Source organism: Apus apus, chromosome 9 (genome assembly GCF_020740795.1).
Source record: "Apus apus isolate bApuApu2 chromosome 9, bApuApu2.pri.cur, whole genome shotgun sequence".
NCBI lineage: Eukaryota > Metazoa > Chordata > Aves > Apodiformes > Apodidae > Apus > Apus apus.
Window position 1 is genome coordinate 12,467,253 of NC_067290.1, and position 23,289 is coordinate 12,490,541.

Genomic DNA, 23,289 nt, shown 5'->3' on the forward strand with positions numbered 1-23,289 from the left:
ACCCCAACTCCCTCTTGCCGAGCTCCCCAAGTCCCGCCTGGCTCGCACGGCTCCAGCTGCACCTCCCGCTCCCTCCACGCCCAGCCCTGAGCTGGCACACGCTGTCCTCGCCCCTGGCACCCACCTGCCACCCTCGCCCTATTGCCCGCCCCGCTCCCCTGCTGCAGGGCCTTTCACGTCCCCCCCTGTGCCAAGCTCTGCCCCACGTCCCCCTCCCCGGGTCACTGGAGCTCCCCCCGGGCGCTCTGCAGAGTTTCATGTTTTTCTCCTCATTTTCAGCTCATTTTTTAGTATTTATTATTCCCAGCCTTCCCTCAACTAGCTCCATAGACTTTTAAAACTCTAGATTTATGTAGAAACAAGGAACATTTATTTTTATTTGTAAAATCCAAAACTTCCGAATTTCGGAAGGAATTTTAACAGATAGTAACAGATAAATAACAACAGATAACAAAATATTGCTCCCTCCCTTCCCTTGCTGTGCCCAGAGCTTCTCAGTCCTGCCTGGGACACCGGGCATGAGTGGGGACCAACACCCACTGCCCCCCTGCAGAACCTGCACGGGCTGAGGGTGAGTAACAGGACCCAGGTACTTGAGTCCAAACAAGTTTTTAAGAGTAGATTTTTTTTCTGCCAGCAAATGTGTGGATTATTTTTTTTTTTTTTGTAATTTATGTAAATAAAGTGGTTTGGGTTTTGTTTTTTACAAATGGACTCTTCCAGAGCTCAGGTGCAGCCAAATCTGCAGGAAGGGGGCAGGCCTTGCAGAAGGCAGAGCCACATCACAATTCAGAGCCCAGCAGGGTCCAGGGGGGTCACACGACACCCCCCACTTGTGTCACCAGCTCCAAGAGCCTGGTGACAGCAGGATGCCGGGCACAGCTGCAGGGCCAGGGGCTACAAGGTATCGGTGGCTTCAGGACTGGGAACCGTGGTCCTGCGCTTCAGGGGGATGATGCAAATGCTGTTCTTGGCTTCTTTGAGCCTCCACCACCGGCCCAGCCTGTAGATAAGAGAGATGGGGGTCACCCTCAGCTAAGCCCCAGAGGAAGGGGCTGTGCCCCAGGGCAGTACTGGGGAGGGGGAATGGTACCTGTGCTCCTGCCCAAGGCCGGCCACCAGGAAGTCACCAGCTGCTGAGAACTTGAGGCTGTTGACAAAACCCACCTGGAGGGAACAGAGCAGGGTGAGGGGCTCCTGCAGCCTCCTCCTCTTGCCCAGGGAGAGGAGTCCCCACCAAACCCCACTCCCAGCCCCGCTCCAACATCCCCAACCTCCCCATCTATACCAAGGGGATGTCCCACAGAGGCTCCAGCTTCCGAAATCCCTCGCCACACTTCCAGAGCTTCACGCTGCCACTGTGGGAGCCTGGAGCAGAAAGAGAAGGCTGCCATGCACCCTGACCTGTGGAAGGGAGAACCCCAAGCACCCCCCAAGCCGGCTCTGAAGCTGCTCCACAGACCTGTAGCCAGGAGGTCACTGTTGCGCAGAGGGGCCACTGCCGAGATCCAGTATGGCTGCTGCAGGCCCTGGGCCTCCTGCAGGCCATGCGCCTGCCGGGCCAGCGCCAGCGGCTTCTTCTTCGTCAGCCCCCACAGGGCCACAGACCTGCCAGGGAAGGGGGGGTGAAGGGGCTGAGGGGGGCACTGCCTGCCCACCCCAGGCACTGCTCTAGCCCCGCACTCACCCGTCATCAGCGCCCGACACCATGTGCTCCTCGTTGATGAGCTGGATACAGTCGATGGAGCCCCTGTGGAGAGAAGGGGCAACTCCTGTCAGTTATGGGTGTGCTTTGGGAATCCTACTTAGGGAACAAAGGATCACTGGGGCATCAGTGTCCTCACAGTGCCAGCAGGCTCCTGAGGATGCTTGGCACTTTCACATCACTGCCCCAGCCAGACCCACCTGCCCGCAGCCCCCTCTCCCACCCCAGACCTACTGGTGTCCACAGAACACAAGCTGTGACTCCTCAGGGATCTTCCAGAGCCGCACGGTGCCATCACGTCCCCCTGATGTCACACAGCACTCCCGGCTCAGGCTGTCCAGCCCTGTGATGATGTCCTGGTGCCCAAATCTGGAGGTGGAGATGGCAAAGAGCTGCAATGGGCACAGCCCTCGGCCACATGGCCTCCCTCAGGTAGGAAGGGTCAGTGAGGTCCCCCCCAGCTCTTACAGGGTCTCCATGTATGCGTTCTCCGCCACGTTCCAGACCTTGACACAACGGTCATGGGAGGCACTGTACAGCTGGTGTGTGCCCTTCTGGAAGGACAGGCCCTGCAGACAGACAGACAGATGGACACAGGGGCAGTGATGAGGGACACCAGGGAGGACAGTGCTGCCTGGCCCCACAGGCATCATAGACTATGCCCCTGACTCACCGAAACGGCATCACGGTGCCCCGTGAAGATGTGCAGGCGCTTGCATGTGGCTGCATCCCAGATCATGATCAGTTTGTTCCTGTCTCCTGTAGCCTGTCAGAACACAGAGGATACTGGAGACCTGCCCTCAGGGACCCGCAGCCCACCCCATGTGCCCCAAGGACCCGTTCTTGACTCCAGTGGAGGCAGAGGCTGCTTTAAAACAGCAAAGTACACCTGGGCATGAAACACTGCCCCCCAGCTCCCCAAGAGGAGATCACAGAATCACAGAGCAGTCAGAGTCGGAAGGGACCTATGGAGATCATCTAGTCAAGCCCCCCTGCTAGAGCAAGATCCTCTAGAGCAGACTACACAGGAACATGTCTAGGCAGGTTCTGAATGCCTCCAGGGATGGAGGCTCCACAGTCTCCTTGGGCAATATTTTCAAGTGCTCTGTTACCCTCAGAGATGCATTCTCCCACCACTTCTCCACCCCATGAGCCAGGCTCTCTCCCATACCAGGTACTTGCCATCCGACGAGATGGCCATGCAGAGGACTTGGGACGCGTGCCCCATGTGCCGCTCCTCGGTGCCCTTCTTCCCCCCTGGCACCACACACAGCCTCTTCCCGCTCTCCACCTCCCCTGTGGGAAATACATTGCTGTCATCCCCTGGGAGACCCCACCACCCTGGAAAGCACCAAAGAGCCTCCCACAGAGCATGGAACATGTATGTACATGCACATCCCCGGAGGGGCTGGGGACCAGGCACCCACGGTCCTCCTGCTGCGGGGTCCCTGCAGGGTTCCAGCCACTTATGATCCCAAGGGAACACTTACATTTGATGAGGGAGCCATCTTTGGAAGCAGAAAAGATGAACATGTCATCTGGAGAGATGACCAGGCAGGTGACCGGCAGCTGGTGTCCCCGCAACACGCGGATGCTGGCTGGATCCGGAGGCTGCACCTGTGGGGAGAGTGGGACATGAGCTTGGTCACCTCGGTCCATTCCCCAGGCACAGGGGTACCCAAGCACAGCACCCCCCTTCTCCAGGGCGCCATCAGCCAGCATTCCAGGTGGGAGAAGGGCCCTGGTGCTGAAACCAACATGTCAACTCGGGGTGCCGGCCGTGGCCATGGCCGAGTGTCCCCCAAAGCCGGCACGTACAGCCCCCCAGCACTTACATCTTTGGCGACCAGGCGCTGCAGCCGCCCCTTCTGCTCGAGCTGGGGAAGAAGCGGGAGGTTCAGCGGAGACGGCGCCCTGCCCGGGGCGGGGCAGCACCCGCCGCCACCGGGGCGCCGCGCCCGCGGCTCTGCTCACCACGTCCTCCTTCAGCCGGTCCCCGATCAGATCCACCGGCCCGGCCTCCTCTTCCTCGTCTGCCGCCCGCTCCTCCTCTGCGGTGAACACCGGGGGTAAGCGCCGGCCCGGGCAGCGGGAGCTGCTGGCAGCGGGGCTGCTGGCCCCGGCGCGGGCCGCGGGCGGCACTCACCGTAGCGCCGGAGCTCCTCCAAGTACTGCTTGGCCAGGCGCAGCTTCTTCTCCTGCGGCGTCTCCTCCAGCTCCTCCTCCGCCGTCACCTCCTGCCGCCGCCGCAGCGCCGGGCTGCGGGGACACGCGTCAGGACCGGCACCGGGCCCCAGCAGCCCGACCCGCACGGCCGCTCCCGGCCGAAGCCTTTACCTTTCCGGCTCGGACTCGCTGGACACCTCCTCATCTGCCGCCCGCCCGCCCGCCGCCCGCCGCCTTCCCTCGGCGCCCGGGACCTGCACAACACACCGGAATGATCAACGGCACGGGGCGCAACCTCGGCCGGAGCGATCCCCGGCAAGCAGCTCCTCCCGCCGCCCTGCCCGCCCCCCTCACCGCCGCCCGCGGCCGCCGCCGTCCCGGAGCCCCGCGCGGGGCCTTGGCCCTACGGCTGCCCGCAGCCGCCATCTTGCCGCACGTGTTGCCCGCCCCGCCCCCGCCGCCCCGGGCACCGCCCCGGGCACCGCCCCTTCCTGTGCGGGCCCCGCCCCGCGCCCCGCCCCGGGTGCCGCGCGCTCTGCACAGGTTCACGTTTTTCTCCTCATTTTCAGCCCCAGGAAAAGCCACCGAGCGCTTCTCCCTGCCCCCACTTTCACCGTTGCTTTAGTATTTAGTGTTCCCAGTTTTTCTCAACTAGTTCCATAGACTTTTCAAAACTCTAGATTTGTGTAGAAACAAGGAACTTTCATTTTAATTCGAAACTACAAAACATCTTTTGGGAGAAATGTTAACCAACAGATAACTTTAACCAACAGATATCTTTTAACAACAGATAACAATAGATAAAAACAGATAACAATAGATAACAACAGATCGATAACAACAGGTAACAACAGATATCCCTCCCTCCCACAATCCCTCATCACTTCCCTCCCTCACTGCTTTCCCCATTACCTCCCTCCTTCCTTGCCTCCCTCCTTCTGTTCCTCCCTCCTTCCCTTCCCTTGCTATGCCCTGGGAGACAGGGCAGCAGTGGGGGCAAACACCCACTGCCTTCCTCGCCCCTGCACAGCCCCGAGGGCAGGAGGCAGGCCTTGCAGAGGGCAGACCCCCATGTGGGGGTCAGCAGGGTCCAAGGGGGCACACGACACCCCCCGCTGGTGTCCTGCCAGCTCTAGGAGCCTGGTGGCAGGCAGGGTGCAGGGCACAGCTGCAGGCCTTGCAGAGGGCAGACCCCCATGCGGGGGTCAGCAGGGTCCAAGGGGGCACACGACACCCCCCGCTAGTGGCCTGCCAGCTCTAGGAGCCTGGTGGCAGGCAGGGTGCAGGGCACAGCTGCAGGGCCAGGGGCTCCAGAGCCAGGGTCTACAATCTGTCGGGGGCTTCAGGGCTGGGGGCTGTGGTCCTGTGCTTCTGGGGAAATGCTGTTCTTGGCTTGTGTGAGCCTCCACAACCAGCCAAGTGTCACTCTGCCCCTCAGGGACCCTCAAGCAGGGCATGGACTCCGTCTCTGACTTGGTCTCTCCCAGCCCAGCAGAGCAGCTGGTGCTTCATGGCTGGGCTGAAGCGTGGGCAGGTGTTGCCCTGCGCCTGCTGCTCGCCCCAGGATGGCGGCTGAGGTGTCTTCTTTTCTCTTGGGCTTGGGGAAAAGAAGACACCCCAGCCTGCAAAGCATCCTAGGGTTGGGGCTGCAGGGCTGACTGTGCCCCAGCAGAGTCATCAACGCGGTTGGAGTGCCGCACCCTCCTCCATGCCCTCAGCAGTGGCAGTGGGAAGATGGATCTAGACTTTGGCCGCACTGCTTGGAGGACGTGGAGGGTCTGTAGTGCTAGGGAGGAGACGAGGGCACTGCCATCTTCCTGTGCGCCTTGGAGGACTGTGGAGACAAAGCAGCAGAGGTGAGGTGGCAGCCAGGAGGGAGCCAAGGGACAGGTAGCTTGGCTGGAGGCTGCTGGTCAGGAATATCCCCCTGCAGAAACAGCCCCCTCCCCATAAGCGTGCTGGGAGGGGAAGCCGGCCCAGGCTTGGGGGGAGCTCCGTGCCAGGGTCCTTCCTCCTGGCTGCCCTCACTCACCCCCTTTGATGTGCTCCACCTCCTTCTCCTGCATCCGCCGGCCGATGAGCCCTGGGGGGACACGATGTGTCAGGGACCCTGCCACCCATCCCGACCTGCTGGGGAGGGCTTACCCCAGCCAGGGTGCAGCATTGGGGAGCCTTGTGCCAGCCCCACAGCCGAGGGGTGGGGGTGAAGAGGTGCCCTGCGGGTCCTGTGCTGGGACACAGGGACCCCAGGAGAGGGAGGGACCCAGGACCGGTGGCTCACCAATGACCCGAACAGCCTCACAGCGCAGGAGCTCCTGGGGGCTCTGCAGGTACCCCTGGCACTGGAGCAGGAACTGCTTGATCTTGGTCTTCTTCCTGGCCAGCTGCAGAGAGGAGAAGAGTGCAGGCCTGGTGCAGAGCTGACCCCGAACCCAGGGCCACCCTTCTGCCCCCCAGCAAGACAGGACAGTCCTGGCTTCCCGCCGTGTGGCATCAGGATTTGGAGGGAGGAGAGGGCTCCCTGAGGATGCTGGGGTGCCATCAGGGTGGCAGGGTCCCCTTTGGGGCCCCGAGGGTGAGGACAGCCTGGAGCAGAGCCTGCTCTGGGAGGCTGTGTGCAGCCACGGGGGCACAGCCATCTGTCCCCCCACTGGGCACGGGGCAGGGGGGCTCCCAGGGGGGTCGGGGCTGTGCTTACCAGGCACCCCCAGATCAGCTGCGCCTGCGCCTGCTCTGCCAGCTGCTCCAGCTGCCCCCATTTCAGGAGCCGTCCAGCGCTGCGGAGGGCTTCCTGGGCAGCCTGGGGAGCAGCAGAGATGTCACCACCACTGCTGGTGGCACAGGGCCCCGTGTCCCCCCTCTTGGCAGGGCTTGGAGCCTGTCCCGGCCCATGCAGGGAAGATGTACAAGCTGGGGCTTGGTGCTGCCACCAGGTTCAGCACCCCAGGGAAGAGAAGGGTGGTCATGTCCTCTGGCTGGAAGCCTGCTGGGGCTTCAGTGTTTTGACCTTGGTAGCCCCAGACTGCTACAGAGCCATAGCCCAGTCTCTGGGGCTGCAGGGACCCTGCCAGGGGCTGTGTAGGGGGAGCTGGCTGGGAAAGGGACCCACTTCCTCATCCATCTATCCGGGCAGCAGGAGGAGAAAGGCAGCAGCTGGCAGGGAAGGGGAGCTCTGCCTGGTCCGAGGGCCTTGGCAAGCTGTACGCCCGGTGACACACGTTGGAAGGGTTTGCTGTTGGCACTGCCCTGCCTAAAGGGCCACTCGGGCAGAGAATCCCACCTTGGTCACAGTCTTCTCCTGGTCAAGCAGGTGAAAGGTCAGGGGGATCAGGCTGTTCCACACCTCCTTCTTAATTTTTTTCCTTTCACCTTTCATCAACCCCATCAGATGACCAAAGAGTTGAATGGAGCCCCTCCGCACGGTGTCCAGGTCCTGAGGGAAGAGGGGAGGAGGATCTCAGCCCCAACACCACGGTGAGCAGGGGGCTGATGTGGAGATGGATGTCTCCCAGATGGCCTCAGCCAGCCCTGCTCCAAAAGGGAGTGGGCTGCTGCGTGCTGGGGTCCCTGGGGCTGGGGTCCGGAGAGGGAGACCCTGAGGAGGGCTGGGGGTTGGTCACTGGTGGGCTCAGCATGACCGCAGCCACCCTGCCGCCAGTGTCCCCGCGTGGCAGGGGGACCAAGTCGGGGCCCGTTCATGCGGGGTGTTTGGAGCCACGGAGGGCAGGGACGGGGTCTGGGGGCCGTGGGGCGAAGCAGAGGGGGGGGAGGCAAACGGATGAACCCAGTGAGGGGGGCACAGGGCTCTCTCCCAGCCTCACGTCATCAAAGAAGGTCGAGAGCTTCGCTGCGACGTCCAGGGCGGTCAGGCTGCCCTCCTCCCCCTCCAGCAGCGGCAGCATGGCATCCAGCACGGGCAGGGCCGCGGCACGGGTGTCACTGCCGCCACCCTGCAGCAGCTCCACAATGCGTGGCAGCAGGGTCAGGGTTTTCTTTGCCTGTGTGAGACACGACGCCTCCTTTGTGTCAAGCAGCCCCCGACGGCAGGGCTGAAACCCCCCTCCACCAGCCCCGGCCTCACGGGGCTGACAGGGCAAGGTCCCAGCAGACATGGCTCCCCAGCAGGGCCATGGGAAGAGCGAGGCCCGGGGGGGCAGGCAGCACTGGCTCCCTGCAGCCCCTCGGCTGTCCCCATCCCCACCAGGGGCCCAGGGCAAGCTGGTGGCCACTGGCACTGCCTGGGCAGCTGCCCCACCTGCCAGCAGCCCCCAGCGAGGCCGCTGCGTTTCAGCCCGGGGCTCAGCACCCCACGGCCTGGCTCTGCAGGCCCCGTGCTCCGGGCTGGGGGCTTTGGGCTGGCAGCAGGAGCCTGTTCCTCTCCGCACTGCTGCCTCCCTCCTGGCACGGCACAGCCGTGGGGCGGAGGGCCACGGGGGCAGGAGAGCTGGCAGCAGCCGGCACAGCTCCCAGGGCCCAGCAAAGCCCCAGCCACCGCGGCACCCGCCACCCACAGCTGCACCCTGGGCTGTGTCCCAGCTGTCCCCTGCTCACTGTGTCAGGCCTTCTAGTGAGCTTCAGGATGCCCCCGAGCACCAGGCTGGGCATCCCCGGGCACTGACTCTCCAGATATGCCGCAAAGATCTTCAGGGCAAAGTCCAGAACAAAATGAAGTCTGGGGCAGTCCAGCATCTGAAACACAGGCAGCAGGGGCTGGCTCCAGCCATCAGCCCAGGGAGAGGATGCCGGGGAGAGACCAAGCCCAGATGGGGGTAGCAGGGATTGTGGAGAGCCCCCGTGTCCCACAGCACATGGGTTGCTTGCCTGCTCCTCCATGGTCCCAAGCACAGCCCACCCACTGCCTCAGCTCCCCCCACAGCAGTGGGCACAGGAGAGCTGAGCGTTGGAGGGGCTTGGAGCAGTGTCGTCAGGCTCACCTCGACGAGGAAGACCATGGCGGTCATCTCCCAGGGGGGGCTGTCCACAGTGAGGAGCTCTACCAGAGAGCAGAAGAAGATGATGCACAAATCTCTGGAGTATTCTGCTATCTCCCTGGCAGGAGGAAGGAGGCACCGTCAGGCCTGAGCCAGCTGGGCACTCGTCTTTGGGGTTTGCAGCAGTCTGGACATCACCAGGCTGCAGCACTTGGATCTCCGCGTGCCATCAGCACCCAGGGAGGGAGTGGTGCCCAGTCCCTGAGGTGTGAGGAGAAGGGGCTCTCACCTGGCGATGACCTGTATCCCTGTGAGGCGGGTCTGGGCGCTGAGCAGGGCATCCCAGCCCCCCTGCTCCTCGATGGCCTCCACATGTCTCTCACCCCCCATCTCGCAGAGTAACAGTCTCATAGACTGCACTGCAGCCCTGCACAGGGAGAAGTGCTCAGCTCCCACCAGGACCTCTGGCTTGGCTCTGGGTGGCTTGCAGGGATGAAAGGATAAGGATGGAGTACCTGGTGTAATAGAGCTGATCCTCCTGGAGCTCCATACAGATTTCCTCCTCGTGTAGTGCCAGCTCCGTGGTGAAAGCCACTTGAAAAAGCAGCCCCAGGAAAAGCTTGGGGAGAATCTTCCTCTTCAACTCGTACTCGCCGACGGCCTGCAGAGCGTCTTCCCGCAGGAGGATCTCCCTTATTGCCTCGGTTGCCTGCAGAAGCCACCCAGACATTGAGATATCCCTGGTGCCCCTAGGGAGGTCAAGGCTTTGGGTGCGACCAGAAGGGGTGTGGGAGCCTGGAACCACTGAGAACAGCCATAGAGGTCAGAGAGGCCTCATCAAGCAACTCACAGCCAGGGAGAGGAAGAGTGGGTCATCTTTGGTGGAGGTCTTGGGCAGCAAGTAGTTGAGAAGCTTGCGGAGCAGGTCCCGCAGCACCTTCTCTGCCAGTTGGGGTTCAGGGAGCATCACCCTACACATGATCACTGAGCCACTGTGGGGAGACAAGAGTTCTGTCAGAGGGGACATCCAAGAGGACGGCCAGGCTGAAGTCTCTCAGGAGAGTCTTGGGTCGCCTTTCCGTGTGAGAGGAGCCCCAAAGACTGTTGGGCCCTGCACCTGGCGTACGTCGGGGCGCACTGCAGCAGGCTGGTCACCACCTCGCTGACGTATTTCAGGGTCATCCTCTTGAGAGTGTTCTCCAGGTTTCTGAGGGCTGACACTGACGTGATGGAGGGCCCGTTTCTATAGATGGCCCACACGATGTTCCGCACCTAGAGGGGAGACATGGGTGGGAATGGGAATGTCAGCAGGGGGAGCGCAACCGCGTCCCCAGCTCCCGCTGGGAGCCGCTCCCATTCCCGTTGCGCTACGATGGCTTGAGATGGCGTCAGTGCTGGCCAGGCAGGGAGCCAGGGGAGGAACTGTCCCCCAGTGGGGTGGAATTCAGCTGTGCCACCCATGGGCTACTCACATGCTCCTCCTGGAAGACTGTTTTCTCCACAAGGATGTTGACCATGTAGACAGCCATCTGGATGCTGTCTGGGTTGGAGTCTTCCATGTTTGTGATGGCCATGAGGACGAGATCTGCCCTGTCAGAAGGCTGCAGGTATTGCATCAGTATCTGTGGGATGAAAGAGAAGGGAGATGTGTCACCTAGAGAGAAGCTTGCCGGAGGCCTTTGCCTAGCCCTTGCTCAGGAGCAGCACGGGTCCCCACCATCCCTGTGCATCGGGTGTCCCTGCGCTCAGGCTGAGCCCCCTGACCAGCAGCCAAAGGCACTTCTTACCGAGAACATGTTGCAGACATGTTTGACTTTCAGGCTGCGCCAGGCCTGCAACATTTCCCATTGACACTGGAGCTGCAGCATCTCTTCGTCACCCCGCCCGGAACACCTGCCTGAGGAGGAGCAAAACCGGGGTGCTCAGAGGGAGAGTGAGGAGCTGGAGGTGCAGTCTGAGGACACCAGGCAGAAAAGTTGCTGGCAAAGAAAGAGGGCAGCCAGGCAGGGGAGGAGCAGATCCCCAGCGAGGGTCCAGGGCTCTTGCGAGCAGGGGCGAGGGGAAGTGGCTGTTCAGCCTGCAGGCAGGCAGCTTGGATCAGGTTCTCCCTCGCTAAGGAGGGTGGTCCCTGGCTGCCCGTTTCTAGGGGGACCCAGCCCGACACGGTGTCTCTTACTTCTCTGCTGCAGGAGGAAGACGTGCAGCTGAGACAGGGCTTCTGCGGCCTGCTGGCGGATCAGCTGGTTGCTGCAGACGCAGCAGAAGGTGAGCTGCCCCACCAGCATCCCCAGCACGTCAAACCGGTGTGTTTCGGAGCGCTCGTGCCCGAAGTGCACGGCTTGTGCAAAGCAGGGGCAGACCTGGGGAGAGAGAGGCAGGGCAGGCACAGGGTGAGCCCGGGCACACAGTGAGCCCTGGCTGCTCCCAGAGCAGCAGCTCAGGGCAGGGCTGCCAGACCCAGGCTCCTGCCTGTGGCCGTGACAGCCCTGGGAGAGAGCCCGGACAAGACAGGGCAAAGAGCCCTGCTCCCAGCCTCCTGCTGGCTGGGTGCCCAGCTTCCCTGGGAGGTGCTGGGGGCTCAGGGGCACCGGGGCTGCCCAGGCCAGGAGCTCAGTACCTGCAGCCCAGGGTAGGTGGTGATGAAGCCGATCACCTGGGCAATCCGTGCCACGGCCCTCTCCCGCACCTCTTCTGGCTGGGACGTGGTGAAGTGCAGCAGGAGCTGGGAGGAGAAAAGCTGGTGATGTGGCCTGGAGGTGACAGGCCACAGCATGGCAGGGCCAGGCTCGCTGCAGGGCAGTGCCTGGGGTGGGCCACGTGTCCTCCTTGCCCCCTCGCAGCCACCTGCTGCGGCCAGGCAGGTCACTGCATCCTGCTCCTGCAGCTGCCTCTGCCGCCTTCCACTCCCTCCTCCCCCCAGAACATCCCTCAGCTCCCCAGCCAAGGCTCTGGGCTGGCCACCTCCCTCGGGATCTGTGGTAGGGGCCTCTGGGATATGGCCCAGAAGGGGCTCGGGCAGCAGTCAGAAGGCAGGGGCCTGGTGGGGGGAAGGAGGGACATTCTCTGTCCCCCTCCTCACACCAGGAGCTGGGGGGGGGCGGGGAGCAGGCACTGCTCAAGCCAGAGCTCACTGCCTGTGAGGACCCCTGTGCCAAGGACAGACCTGAAAGATGTTCTGCAGATCCTGGGCAGCAGCATCACCACCGCTGCGTATCAGCTCCTGCAGCATTCTGTCCATCACAGCCAGGGTCTGCAAAGGGGACAGAGGCTTGGGAGCAGTCCTTGAAGCCTCAGCTGTGACCCTGCGGTGCCCAGGAAGGGGCCTTGGGCCGAGGGAGCTCTTTGCGGCTCCCCCCATCACGGTTTCAAGCTGGTCCAGCAATTAAACAAATGACAGATGCTCTCTCTTAATCCCTCTCCCCCCCAGGAAAGGGAAAGGAAAGAGGTGGACAAGCCCACGGCATACCTTGGAGTAAGCCTGGGCGCCCTCCTGCTCCTCCAGCCGAGGCACGCAGAAGACGCTGGAGAAGCAGGTGTAGAGGAGGCTGGTCAGCCTCTCCCGCGGCAGGAGCCCCACTCTGCTGCAGGGACAGAGAATTGCTCTTGGGAGCCGGCACGGAGGAGGCAGAGCCCAGGGTTGGAGATCTGGACTGACTCCACGCCGTGGGTGACCTCTCAAGCCCCGTGACACTGCCAGTGATGTCCGGAGGGAAACCCTGGTGGCACCCCCTGGCCCTGCTGTCTCTCTCCCTCTTGGGTCAAGGACTGGGGATGCCCTCGCCTGGGACCTGTGCTCCTGGGGCCACTGGGCACCAGGGAGGCCCAACTGGGGGCTGGGGCAGGTACCTCAGCGAGGTGATAGCCAGCATGACTTGGCATTGAACTGCGGTGTCCAGGTGGTCAGTGGGCTCATCGTTCAGCAGTCCCTGGGAAGCACAGCAGGGTGGGACAGGTCAGGACAGGGCAGTCTCCCTTGCCCAGCAAGGGCCTGCGGGGCTGGCAGAGCCCACGTGCTCCCACCCTGGCCCCCCCTCCCCACTCAGCACCCAGAGGTCCCAAGCTCCGTGGCAGGAAGGGCTGTGCCCATCACAGAGCCACAGGCTGGCCGAGGGACCTGCAGACGGTGTTGATTCCAAGTCCTGGCTCCAGCCGGGCCACCCAGGTGTCTCTGGAGCACCTCCGAGGATGGAGCGCTGGAGCAGCCTTCATTGGTGCCCTGCCCTAACCGGCCAAGCCCTCTCCTGCCCCCAGGGCTGTGCTGCTGCCCCTGCTCCTGCCGCAGCCTTCCTGCTCACCCCCTCACCTCGATGGTCTCCAGCACCTCCTCCTGGCAGAAGGAAAACAACTGCCACTCAATGGAGTGCCCACTGATGCTGGAGCAGGTGGTGCAGATGTTGTCCAGAAACTCCAGCTTCTCATCCTTTTGCTGCCAGCCGGAGAGGGGACAGATGGACAGACGGTGTCAAGGGGGAGAGAGAGTCGGGGGAGCCCAGCTCAGCACCTTCTGAGCATGGGATAGGGGCAGAAAGACCGGCCAGGTGACACAGGCACAGCCTCGTGGAAGTGGCCACGGATACCTCTGGTCTCTTCCCAAAGATGAAGACTCCGATGGTGTTCAGGAGGAAGAGAACTGACTGAAGGACTCCGAGCAGAGCTAGGGGGCAGGCAAGAGGAGAAACTTGAGCCGTCTGCCCAGCTCCTGGAGATGTCAGCAGCCCTGGCTCAAGGCTGGGAAGCTGCTGTCCCGTATGCACGCCAGGGATGAGGGTGCAGTGCTGGCGGGCAGCACAGGGAGGGGGCCCTGGCACGCCCAGGGATGCGCTGGCACCAGGGGCAGGGCGGGTCCCTGTGCAGGGATACAGCTGTGATGGGGCTGTGCCCCTGGGTCCCTGGCCGCTGCTCCCTGGGAGTCCTGGTGCCAGCCTGGCTGGAAGGTGTGAGCCTGGGACAGGGCAGGGCGGGCAGCCCCTGCCCCCCGTGCCCACACACTCACCCGCCCGCAGTGCCTGGACCTGGGTCTCCATGCAGGGCTCGGGCTCGGAGCTGGCGGCCGGGGGATCCCCGGGCTGCATCGAAACCTCCTTGGGCTGCCCGATGGCTTGATTGTCCTCCATCCTGTGGGAGGCAGGACGTGAAGGGTGAGGGAGACCCCTCGCCTGCCGGGCTGCCCTGCCATGGGATGGTGAGGCAGGGGTGGCCAAACTCAGGGGGCTTTTTGCTCCCACCCTGTCCCAACACCGTCCTCTTAGACACTACGGGGGCAAAGCTGGGTGACACAGGGTGCATCCAAAGCACCTCTCAAGCCCCTGATTGTCCCTTCCCCAGGTCCTCTCTGGCTGGCCCAGAGACCCACGGACCCCTCCTTGTCCCGGGGGGACGGGACTGACTCCCTCCTCCTCCTCCTCCCGCTATGGGGCTGGGGCTCATCTGTCCCGGGAGCATCTCCCCGTGCTGCGGGGACCCGTCTGTCCCCTGTGCCGGCTCCTGGTGCTGCCCCCACCTGGAAGCCAGGGCGTGCCGGGGTGCAGCCTCCAACCTCTCAGCGCTTCGAGCCTCTTTTCTCATAATAAACCAGTCCCGGGACAAAGGATTCCCTCTCTCTCGAGCTGCGAGCCAGAGAGCGCCCTGCCGAGCGCTCATCCGCGGGCACCGCAACCGTTGAGTGCCCCGAACCTGTTGCCAGGACGCACGTTACAATGCCCCGAAGGTTCCAAAGAACGTTCCAAGGAACGGGACGTTCCAAGGAACGTTCCAACGCTGGAACCAGTTCTTGGGGGGGGCCTCGGAACCATGGAACGGGGGAGGGTTCCATCCCCCTCTGCGGGGTGCGCGGACCCGCTGTTCAAAGTGCGGGCCGTACCGGGGGAGCGGGAGCCCCGCCCGGGCAGTGTCCCCTGCCCTGAGCCACTGAGCCGCATGTCCCCCCAGCCCTTGCAGCGAGCCATGGGGCAGGTGTCCGGTGTCACCTGCACCGAGCCATGGTGCACATTCCCCCCATCCCCTGCAGGGAGCCCTGGCCCATCTCTGCCTGTCCCTTGCACCAAGCCGTGGTCCAAACCTCCCTGGCCCCTGCACAGACGCAGCTCATCTCTCCCGCCCCGCCCCGAGCCACAGTGGATGTCCCCCCAGCCCTCGCACTGCAGCCCCCGGCCCTTCACCTGAGCCATGCTGCACGTGCCCCATCCCCTGCCCCAGCCGCGGTGCCAGGCCCCTCTCCCTCTCCCCAAGCTGGGCTCCACACCCCAACTCCCTCTTGCCGAGCTCCCCAAGTCCCGCCTGGCTCGCACGGCTCCAGCTGCACCTCCCGCTCCCTCCACGCCCAGCCCTGAGCTGGCACACGCTGTCCTCGCCCCTGGCACCCACCTGCCACCCTCGCCCTATTGCCCGCCCCGCTCCCCTGCTGCAGGGCCTTTCACGTCCCCCCTGTGCCAAGCTCTGCCCCACGTCCCCCTCCCCGGGCCACTGGAGCTCCCCCGGGCGCTCTGCACAGGTTCACGTTTTTCTCCTCATTTTCAGCCCCAGGAAAAGCCACCGAGCGCTTCTCCCTGCCCCCACTTTCACCGTTGCTTTAGTATTTAGTGTTCCCAGTTTTTCTCAACTAGTTCCATAGACTTTTCAAAACTCTAGATTTGTGTAGAAACAAGGAACTTTCATTTTAATTCGAAACTACAAAACATCTTTTGGGAGAAATGTTAACCAACAGATAACTTTAACCAACAGATATCTTTTAACAACAGATAACAATAGATAAAAACAGATAACAATAGATAACAACAGATCGATAACAACAGGTAACAACAGATATCCCTCCCTCCCACAATCCCTCATCACTTCCCTCCCTCACTGCTTTCCCCATTACCTCCCTCCTTCCTTGCCTCCCTCCTTCTGTTCCTCCCTCCTTCCCTTCCCTTGCTATGCCCTGGGAGACAGGGCAGCAGTGGGGGCAAACACCCACTGCCTTCCTCGCCCCTGCACAGCCCCGAGGGCAGGAGGCAGGCCTTGCAGAGGGCAGACCCCCATGCGGGGGTCAGCAGGGTCCAAGGGGGCACACGACACCCCCCGCTGGTGTCCTGCCAGCTCTAGGAGCCTGGTGGCAGGCAGGGTGCAGGGCACAGCTGCAGGCCTTGCAGAGGGCAGACCCCCATGCGGGGGTCAGCAGGGTCCAAGGGGGCACACGACACCCCCCGCTAGTGGCCTGCCAGCTCTAAAAGCCTGGTGGCAGGCAGGGTGCAGGGCACAGCTGCAGGCCTTGCAGAGGGCAGACCCCCATGTGGGGGTCAGCAGGGTCCAAGGGGGCACACGACACCCCCCGCTAGTGGCCTGCCAGCTCTAGGAGCCTGGTGGCAGGCAGGGTGCAGGGCACAGCTGCAGGGCCAGGGGCTCCAGAGCCAGGGTCTACAATCTGTCGGGGGCTTCAGGGCTGGGGGCTGTGGTCCTGTGCTTCTGGGGAAATGCTGTTCTTGGCTTGTGTGAGCCTCCACAACCAGCCAAGTGTCACTCTGCCCCTCAGGGACCCTCAAGCAGGGCATGGACTCCGTCTCTGACTTGGTCTCTCCCAGCCCAGCAGAGCAGCTGGTGCTTCATGGCTGGGCTGAAGCGTGGGCAGGTGTTGCCCTGCGCCTGCTGCTCGCCCCAGGATGGCGGCTGAGGTGTCTTCTTTTCTCTTGGGCTTGGGGAAAAGAAGACACCCCAGCCTGCAAAGCATCCTAGGGTTGGGGCTGCAGGGCTGACTGTGCCCCAGCAGAGTCATCAACGCGGTTGGAGTGCCGCACCCTCCTCCATGCCCTCAGCAGTGGCAGTGGGAAGATGGATCTAGACTTTGGCCGCACTGCTTGGAGGACGTGGAGGGTCTGTAGTGCTAGGGAGGAGACGAGGGCACTGCCATCTTCCTGTGCGCCTTGGAGGACTGTGGAGACAAAGCAGCAGAGGTGAGGTGGCAGCCAGGAGGGAGCCAAGGGACAGGTAGCTTGGCTGGAGGCTGCTGGTCAGGAATATCCCCCTGCAGAAACAGCCCCCTCCCCATAAGCGTGCTGGGAGGGGAAGCCGGCCCGGGCTTGGGGGGAGCTCCGTGCCAGGGTCCTTCCTCCTGGCTGCCCTCACTCACCCCCTTTGATGTGCTCCACCTCCTTCTCCTGCATCCGCCGGCCGATGAGCCCTGGGGGGACACGATGTGTCAGGGACCCTGCCACCCATCCCGACCTGCTGGGGAGGGCTTACCCCAGCCAGGGTGCAGCATTGGGGAGCCTTGTGCCAGCCCCACAGCCGAGGGGTGAGGGTGAAGAGGTGCCCTGCGGGTCCTGTGCTGGGACACAGGGACCCCAGGAGAGGGAGGGACCCAGGACCGGTGGCTCACCAATGACCCGAACAGCCTCACAGCGCAGGATCTCCTGGGGGCTCTGCAGGTACCCCTGGCACTGGAGCAGGAACTGCTCGATCTTGGTCTTCTTCCTGGCCAGCTGCAGAGAGGAGAAGAGTGCAGGCCTGGTGCAGAGCTGACCCCGAACCCAGGGCCACCCTTCTGCCCCCCAGCAAGACAGGACAGTCCTGGCTTCCCGCCGTGTGGCATCAGGATTTGGAGGGAGGAGAGGGCTCCCTGAGGATGCTGGGGTGCCATCAGGGTGGCAGGGTCCCCTTTGGGGCCCCGAGGGTGAGGACAGCCTGGAGCAGAGCCTGCTCTGGGAGGCTGTGTGCAGCCACGGGGGCACAGCCATCTGTCCCCCCACTGGGCACGGGGCAGGGGGGCTCCCAGGGGGGTCGGGGCTGTGCTTACCAGGCACCCCCAGATCAGCTGCGCCTGCGCCTGCTCTGCCAGCTGCTCCAGCTGCCCCCATTTCAGGAGCCGTCCAGCGCTGCGGAGGGCTTCCTGGGCGGCCTGGGGAGCAGCAGAGATGTCACCACCACTGCTGGTGGCACAGGGCCCCGTGTCCCCCCTCTTGGCAGGGCTTGGAGCCTGTCCCAGCCCATGCAGGGAAGATGTACAAGCTGGGGCTTGGTGCTGCCACCAGGTTCAGCACCCCAGGGAAGAGAAGGGTGGTCATGTCCTCTGGCTGGAAGCCTGCTGGGGCTTCAGTGTTTTGACCTTGGTAGCCCCAGACTGCTACAGAGCCATAGCCCAGTCTCTGGGGCTGCAGGGACCCTGCCAGGGGCTGTGTAGGGGGAGCTGGCTGGGAAAGGGACCCACTTCCTCATCCATCTATCCGGGCAGCAGGAGGAGAAAGGCAGCAGCTGGCAGGGAAGGGGAGCTCTGCCTGGTCCGAGGGCCTTGGCAAGCTGTACGCCCGGTGACACACGTTGGAAGGGTTTGCTGTTGGCACTGCCCTGCCTAAAGGGCCACTCGGGCAGAGAATCCCACCTTGGTCACAGTCTTCTCCTGGTCAAGCAGGTGAAAGGTCAGGGGGATCAGGCTGTTCCACACCTCCTTCTTAATTTTTTTCCTTTCACCTTTCATCAACCCCATCAGATGACCAAAGAGTTGAATGGAGCCCCTCCGCACGGTGTCCAGGTCCTGAGGGAAGAGGGGAGGAGGATCTCAGCCCCAACACCACGGTGAGCAGGGGGCTGATGTGGAGATGGATGTCTCCCAGATGGCCTCAGCCAGCCCTGCTCCAAAAGGGAGTGGGCTGCTGCGTGCTGGGGTCCCTGGGGCTGGGGTCCGGAGAGGGAGACCCTGAGGAGGGCTGGGGGTTGGTCACTGGTGGGCTCAGCATGACCGCAGCCACCCTGCCGCCAGTGTCCCCGCGTGGCAGGGGGACCAAGTCGGGGCCCGTTCATGCGGGGTGTTTGGAGCCACGGAGGGCAGGGACGGGGTCTGGGGGCCGTGGGGCGAAGCAGAGGGGGGGGGAGGCAAACGGATGAACCCAGTGAGGGGGGCACAGGGCTCTCTCCCAGCCTCACGTCATCAAAGAAGGTCGAGAGCTTCGCTGCGACGTCCAGGGCGGTCAGGCTGCCCTCCTCCCCCTCCAGCAGCGGCAGCATGGCATCCAGCACGGGCAGGGCCGCGGCACGGGTGTCACTGCCGCCACCCTGCAGCAGCTCCACAATGCGTGGCAGCAGGGTCAGGGTTTTCTTTGCCTGTGTGAGACACGACGCCTCCTTTGTGTCAAGCAGCCCCCGACGGCAGGGCTGAAACCCCCTCCACCAGCCCCGGCCTCACGGGGCTGACAGGGCAAGGTCCCAGCAGACATGGCTCCCCAGCAGGGCCATGGGAAGAGCGAGGCCCGGGGGGGCAGGCAGCACTGGCTCCCTGCAGCCCCTCGGCTGTCCCCATCCCCACCAGGGCCCAGGGCAAGCTGGTGGCCACTGGCACTGCCTGGGCAGCTGCCCCACCTGCCAGCAGCCCCCAGCGAGGCCGCTGCGTTTCAGCCCGGGGCTCAGCACCCCACGGCCTGGCTCTGCAGGCCCCGTGCTCCGGGCTGGGGGCTTTGGGCTGGCAGCAGGAGCCTGTTCCTCTCCGCACTGCTGCCTCCCTCCTGGCACGGCACAGCCGTGGGGCGGAGGGCCACGGGGGCAGGAGAGCTGGCAGCAGCCGGCACAGCTCCCAGGGCCCAGCAAAGCCCCAGCCACCGCGGCACCCGCCACCCACAGCTGCACCCTGGGCTGTGTCCCAGCTGTCCCCTGCTCACTGTGTCAGGCCTTCTAGTGAGCTTCAGGATGCCCCCGAGCACCAGGCTGGGCATCCCCGGGCACTGACTCTCCAGATATGCCGCAAAGATCTTCAGGGCAAAGTCCAGAACAAAATGAAGTCTGGGGCAGTCCAGCATCTGAAACACAGGCAGCAGGGGCTGGCTCCAGCCATCAGCCCAGGGAGAGGATGCCGGGGAGAGACCAAGCCCAGATGGGGGTAGCAGGGATTGTGGAGAGCCCCCGTGTCCCACAGCACATGGGTTGCTTGCCTGCTCCTCCATGGTCCCAAGCACAGCCCACCCACTGCCTCAGCTCCCCCCACAGCAGTGGGCACAGGAGAGCTGAGCGTTGGAGGGGCTTGGAGCAGTGTCGTCAGGCTCACCTCGACGAGGAAGACCATGGCGGTCATCTCCCAGGGGGGGCTGTCCACAGTGAGGAGCTCTACCAGAGAGCAGAAGAAGATGATGCACAAATCTCTGGAGTATTCTGCTATCTCCCTGGCAGGAGGAAGGAGGCACCGTCAGGCCTGAGCCAGCTGGGCACTCGTCTTTGGGGTTTGCAGCAGTCTGGACATCACCAGGCTGCAGCACTTGGATCTCCGCGTGCCATCAGCACCCAGGGAGGGAGTGGTGCCCAGTCCCTGAGGTGTGAGGAGAAGGGGCTCTCACCTGGCGATGACCTGTATCCCTGTGAGGCGGGTCTGGGCGCTGAGCAGGGCATCCCAGCCCCCCTGCTCCTCGATGGCCTCCACATGTCTCTCACCCCCCATCTCGCAGAGTAACAGTCTCATAGACTGCACTGCAGCCCTGCACAGGGAGAAGTGCTCAGCTCCCACCAGGACCTCTGGCTTGGCTCTGGGTGGCTTGCAGGGATGAAAGGATAAGGATGGAGTACCTGGTGTAATAGAGCTGATCCTCCTGGAGCTCCATACAGATTTCCTCCTCGTGTAGTGCCAGCTCCGTGGTGAAAGCCACTTGAAAAAGCAGCCCCAGGAAAAGCTTGGGGAGAATCTTCCTCTTCAACTCGTACTCGCCGACGGCCTGCAGAGCGTCTTCCCGCAGGAGGATCTCCCTTATTGCCTCGGTTGCCTGCAGAAGCCACCCAGACATTGAGATATCCCTGGTGCCCCTAGGGAGGTCAAGGCTTTGGGTGCGACCAGAAGGGGTGTGGGAGCCTGGAACCACTGAGAACAGCCATAGAGGTCAGAGAGGCCTCATCAAGCAACTCACAGCCAGGGAGAGGAAGAGTGGGTCATCTTTGGTGGAGGTCTTGGGCAGCGAGTAGTTGAGAAGCTTGCGGAGCAGGTCCCGCAGCACCTTCTCTGCCAGTTGGGGTTCAGGGAGCATCACCCTACACATGATCACTGAGCCACTGTGGGGAGACAAGGGTTCTGTCAGAGGGGACATCCAAGAGGACGGCCAGGCTGAAGTCTCTCAGGAGAGTCTTGGGTCGCCTTTCCGTGTGAGAGGAGCCCCAAAGACTGTTGGGCCCTGCACCTGGCGTACGTCGGGGCGCACTGCAGCAGGCTGGTCACCACCTCGCTGACGTATTTCAGGGTCATCCTCTTGAGAGTGTTCTCCAGGTTTCTGAGGGCTGACACTGACGTGATGGAGGGCCCGTTTCTATAGATGGCCCACACGATGTTCCGCACCTAGAGGGGAGACATGGGTGGGAATGGGAATGTCAGCAGGGGGAGCGCAACCGCGTCCCCAGCTCCCGCTGGGAGCCGCTCCCATTCCCGTTGCGCTACGATGGCTTGAGATGGCGTCAGTGCTGGCCAGGCAGGGAGCCAGGGGAGGAACTGTCCCCCAGTGGGGTGGAATTCAGCTGTGCCACCCATGGGCTACTCACATGCTCCTCCTGGAAGACTGTTTTCTCCACAAGGATGTTGACCATGTAGACAGCCATCTGGATGCTGTCTGGGTTGGAGTCTTCCATGTTTGTGATGGCCATGAGGACGAGATCTGCCCTGTCAGAAGGCTGCAGGTATTGCATCAGTATCTGTGGGATGAAAGAGAAGGGAGATGTGTCACCTAGAGAGAAGCTTGCCGGAGGCCCTTTGCCTAGCCCTTGCTCAGGAGCAGCACGGGTCCCCACCATCCCTGTGCATCGGGTGTCCCTGCGCTCAGGCTGAGCCCCCTGACCAGCAGCCAAAGGCACTTCTTACCGAGAACATGTTGCAGACATGTTTGACTTTCAGGCTGCGCCAGGCCTGCAACATTTCCCATTGACACTGGAGCTGCAGCATCTCTTCGTCACCCCGCCCGGAACACCTGCCTGAGGAGGAGCAAAACCGGGGTGCTCAGAGGGAGAGTGAGGAGCTGGAGGTGCAGTCTGAGGACACCAGGCAGAAAAGTTGCTGGCAAAGAAAGAGGGCAGCCAGGCAGGGGAGGAGCAGATCCCCAGCGAGGGTCCAGGGCTCTTGCGAGCAGGGGCGAGGGGAAGTGGCTGTTCAGCCTGCAGGCAGGCAGCTTGGATCAGGTTCTCCCTCGCTAAGGAGGGTGGTCCCTGGCTGCCCGTTTCTAGGGGGACCCAGCCCGACACGGTGTCTCTTACTTCTCTGCTGCAGGAGGAAGACGTGCAGCTGAGACAGGGCTTCTGCGGCCTGCTGGCGGATCAGCTGGTTGCTGCAGACGCAGCAGAAGGTGAGCTGCCCCACCAGCATCCCCAGCACGTCAAACCGGTGTGTTTCGGAGCGCTCGTGCCCGAAGTGCACGGCTTGTGCAAAGCAGGGGCAGACCTGGGGAGAGAGAGGCAGGGCAGGCACAGGGTGAGCCCGGGCACACAGTGAGCCCTGGCTGCTCCCAGAGCAGCAGCTCAGGGCAGGGCTGCCAGACCCAGGCTCCTGCCTGTGGCCGTGACAGCCCTGGGAGAGAGCCCGGACAAGACAGGGCAAAGAGCCCTGCTCCCAGCCTCCTGCTGGCTGGGTGCCCAGCTTCCCTGGGAGGTGCTGGGGGCTCAGGGGCACCGGGGCTGCCCAGGCCAGGAGCTCAGTACCTGCAGCCCAGGGTAGGTGGTGATGAAGCCGATCACCTGGGCAATCCGTGCCACGGCCCTCTCCCGCACCTCTTCTGGCTGGGACGTGGTGAAGTGCAGCAGGAGCTGGGAGGAGAAAAGCTGGTGATGTGGCCTGGAGGTGACAGGCCACAGCATGGCAGGGCCAGGCTCGCTGCAGGGCAGTGCCTGGGGTGGGCCACGTGTCCTCCTTGCCCCCTCGCAGCCACCTGCTGCGGCCAGGCAGGTCACTGCATCCTGCTCCTGCAGCTGCCTCTGCCGCCTTCCACTCCCTCCTCCCCCCAGAACATCCCTCAGCTCCCCAGCCAAGGCTCTGGGCTGGCCACCTCCCTCGGGATCTGTGGTAGGGGCCTCTGGGATATGGCCCAGAAGGGGCTCGGGCAGCAGTCAGAAGGCAGGGGCCTGGTGGGGGGAAGGAGGGACATTCTCTGTCCCCCTCCTCACACCAGGAGCTGGGGGGGGGGGGGGCGGGCAGGCACTGCTCAAGCCAGGGCTCACTGCCTGTGAGGACCCCTGTGCCAAGGACAGACCTGAAAGATGTTCTGCAGATCCTGGGCAGCAGCATCACCACCGCTGCGTATCAGCTCCTGCAGCATTCTGTCCATCACAGCCAGGGTCTGCAAAGGGGACAGAGGCTTGGGAGCAGTCCTTGAAGCCTCAGCTGTGACCCTGCGGTGCCCAGGAAGGGGCCTTGGGCCGAGGGAGCTCTTTGCGGCTCCCCCCATCACGGTTTCAAGCTGGTCCAGCAATTAAACAAATGACAGATGCTCTCTCTTAATCCCTCTCCCCCCCAGGAAAGGGAAAGGAAAGAGGTGGACAAGCCCACGGCATACCTTGGAGTAAGCCTGG

The 23,289-nt window shown here is 63.2% G+C and overlaps 1 protein-coding gene across 1 annotated transcript; it reads right to left on the reverse strand.

Annotated features, from left to right (window-relative positions):
- Positions 1-347: 347 nt before the first annotated feature.
- Positions 348-4,309, reverse strand: RRP9 (ribosomal RNA processing 9, U3 small nucleolar RNA binding protein). The gene is made up of 15 exons (XM_051627822.1): positions 4,226-4,309; positions 4,043-4,125; positions 3,852-3,964; positions 3,680-3,756; positions 3,541-3,582; positions 3,196-3,322; positions 2,877-3,001; positions 2,379-2,471; positions 2,174-2,274; positions 1,940-2,074; positions 1,688-1,750; positions 1,463-1,608; positions 1,289-1,368; positions 1,094-1,167; positions 348-1,003 (listed from the first exon to the last, which is right to left on the reverse strand). Exons 1-15 carry the CDS (start codon positions 4,295-4,297, stop codon positions 898-900), a joined length of 1,437 nt encoding a protein of 478 aa, XP_051483782.1. The 5' UTR covers positions 4,298-4,309; the 3' UTR covers positions 348-897.
- Positions 4,310-23,289: the final 18,980 nt, after the last annotated feature.

What these genes read in the sequence shown, in the direction of transcription:
- RRP9 (XM_051627822.1), bottom strand. Translation starts at nt 4,297, where the DNA reads ATGGCGGCTGCGGGCAGCCGTAGGGCCAAGGCCCCGCGCGGGGCTCCG. An exon ending in AGATGGCTCCCTCATCAAAT is followed by an intron (nt 3,002 to 3,195) that starts GTAAGTGTTCCC and finishes TATTTCCCACAG; the next exon opens with GGGAGGTGGAGAGCGGGAAG. An exon ending in CAGTGACCTCCTGGCTACAG is followed by an intron (nt 1,369 to 1,462) that starts GTCTGTGGAGCA and finishes TTTCTGCTCCAG; the next exon opens with GCTCCCACAGTGGCAGCGTG.